The sequence below is a fragment of the Postia placenta genome (genome assembly GCF_002117355.1).
Source record: "Postia placenta MAD-698-R-SB12 unplaced genomic scaffold POSPLAscaffold_386, whole genome shotgun sequence".
Classification (NCBI taxonomy): Eukaryota; Fungi; Basidiomycota; class Agaricomycetes; order Polyporales; family Adustoporiaceae; genus Rhodonia; species Rhodonia placenta.
This window is the reverse complement of record NW_020170217.1, coordinates 1-2,323: the sequence shown is the minus strand read 5'-3', so window position 1 is coordinate 2,323 and position 2,323 is coordinate 1. Positions and strand designations below refer to the sequence as shown.

General features: G+C 56.7%; 1 protein-coding gene across 1 annotated transcript; it reads left to right on the top strand.

The window, feature by feature from the left end:
• Positions 1-1,126: 1,126 nt before the first annotated feature.
• POSPLADRAFT_1113793 (hypothetical protein) lies at positions 1,127-2,321 on the top strand (the record flags this gene model as incomplete). The annotated part of the gene is made up of 4 exons (XM_024483419.1): positions 1,127-1,369; positions 1,517-1,556; positions 1,626-1,639; positions 1,704-2,321. Coding segments are annotated over 4 exons (915 nt in total), but the record flags the coding sequence as incomplete, so codon positions are not given.
• Positions 2,322-2,323: the final 2 nt, after the last annotated feature.

Sequence of the window (2,323 nt, the reverse complement as noted above, 5' to 3'; positions counted from 1 at the left end):
CTGTAAATTGTGTCGGCAAGGCCGCTGATCTGGGTTGCAAGCGTTGTTTTCGAGCTCCGCTCTTTTCTTGTTGGCTCACTATCGTTCCGCTTATTACTTATCTAATGATATCTGGTCTGCCGCCTAAACTCGCTCCAAACTTCAAGTTACAGCAAAGGACTGTGTCGCTTCCATTCAATATCCATAGCCACTCATAAGCGTGATATCTACGAGACTACGACTTCTGGCTTAGTGCCATTTGGCACAGTATACAGCTTCCATCCAGCTACGGCTTTGAAGGCTGTGTCGTTACCAAGCTCCTGAGACGTAGTTTGCCGACTTTGCCATTGCTATGTTAGTGAAACAAAATGTAAGCATGCACGATCATCATCTTTTGGGCGACCAACGTGGTGAGCGGCATTACATCGTGATAGATGCCAGGATGAGGCCCCCATGCTCGTCCGCCAGTTCAGTGTCATGCTGTCTCATGCGATTGGGCCACCAGGCCGTTCATCACCCCATCGTCGTCCCCCTCTCGAACCTCGTCCGACTGTCTGAGTGCAACTCCGGCGCCACCGCCATCACATAGTCGAATATTGCACTGCCTGGACATTTTCTCACACGGGAACAATAATCAGTTACCGAGGGCCGGGAGCATCAAAGGGGGACGGTGTTGGAGCACGACAATCCGTGCGTCGTCCGCCGCGCTCCGGGACCGGTTGCGCGCCATACCCGTGTGTTTCTTATTTTTAGTTCACGCTGTTCCGCCTTCCCGCGCCGCACCTTACTGCGTCGGCGCGGCGCTCTTTCTGATTCGCCCCGACGCTCACGCTGTCAGTATCATATCCATCATTACCCGTTACGGTAGCGCGTACGTACCTTACTGTACCTAGCCCCTAACGGACTGTAGCTATTTTACCTGAGTGCCTGCATCTTGACCCTCAGTCTTTGCTCTCCCGAGCGTGCACTGAGGACTGTACTACGTTACAGATCTACGCTCGTGCCTCCCCCTGTTGTTGCTACAGACGGAAGCACAAGAAATACAGTTTTCAGCATCCTTCTGGCCGGGGAATTCGTGCTCCACAAGTAAATACTCCCCAAACTCTGTGTAGGGACTACGTAACGAGGACACTCTCCACGATCCACCATGGCATTCGCGTTCAGCTACCAGCCTCTGAAGGGCCTCTACATGCTGGGCAGCATCCTCGTCCTGCTCTTCATCCGCCTTCCTGTTTGGACAATCCTCGGCCTCGTCCCGTCGTGGCGCCCCCTCCCCACATGGTCGCTCGGACGTTCCCTCATCGTCCAGGCATTCCAGGCATATGTCGCCATCCTTTACAACACCGCAATCGACACTCCTTCACGTCCTCCCGAGAACGCTCCCGACGCGGTCAAATCCGGGCTGGTCTGGGTTGACCCCACTCCGGACCTCATCGTGGGCGAGGTCCGCGACTTTGCAAACACCAATCATGTCCAGGCTGAGAAGGTTCCTGGCTACTGGCATGGTCCCAGAGCGTCGGATGGCACTGTCGGTCAGCGTGCCTCGCCTGGCGAGAAGGTCGTCTATCACTTCCACGGTATGTCGTGATGCCCGTCTAGTGCCGTCGTGCCTGACGTATCTTCTTCATTCGTCCGTGTCTCTCTAGGTGGTGCCTTCATCGTACGTGTGGCTAGTGTGAATGTCCGGCGATGGTAACTGACCTACTTACTGCCCGCCCTGCTAGATGGGATCTGCGTCGCCATCAGACCCCGGCTCAAAGACATGCTTCACTGGCTACATGGAGCACTTCCCCAACAACCCGCGCGTCTTCGGGCTCGAGTATCGTCTGACGCGGGGACATCCGCTCGGGAGGGCAAATCCGTTCCCTTCTGCCCTCATCGACGCTATCGCCGGCTACCGCTATCTGGTGCAGGACGTCGGGTTCGAGCCGCAGAATATTCTGCTGAGCGGTGATTCCGCGGGCGGGAACCTTGCGTTTGTGCTCGCGTACTACCTCGCGACATACAAGCTACCGAATCTACCGAATGCAGGTGGATTGCTGATCTTGTCACCCACGGTGGACTGGGCGAACACCCACAAGGGCGCGCAGTCGTCGATGGTGCGACACTCGCGCACAGACTATGTTGGGCCGATCCTCAACTCGGGGTACACGAGGGATGCGTTGGTGGGTGACTTGCCCGCGGAGGCGGCGTCGAGCGTTTGGATCTCGCCTGCGTCGCTGAAGATGAAGGTGTCGACGGGAATGTTCTCGCAGATTCCGCGTACATGCATTGTGGTTGGCGGAGAGGAGATGACGCTGGATCCTGTGGTGACGCTGCGGGACCGGCTGCAAGCGGACATGGG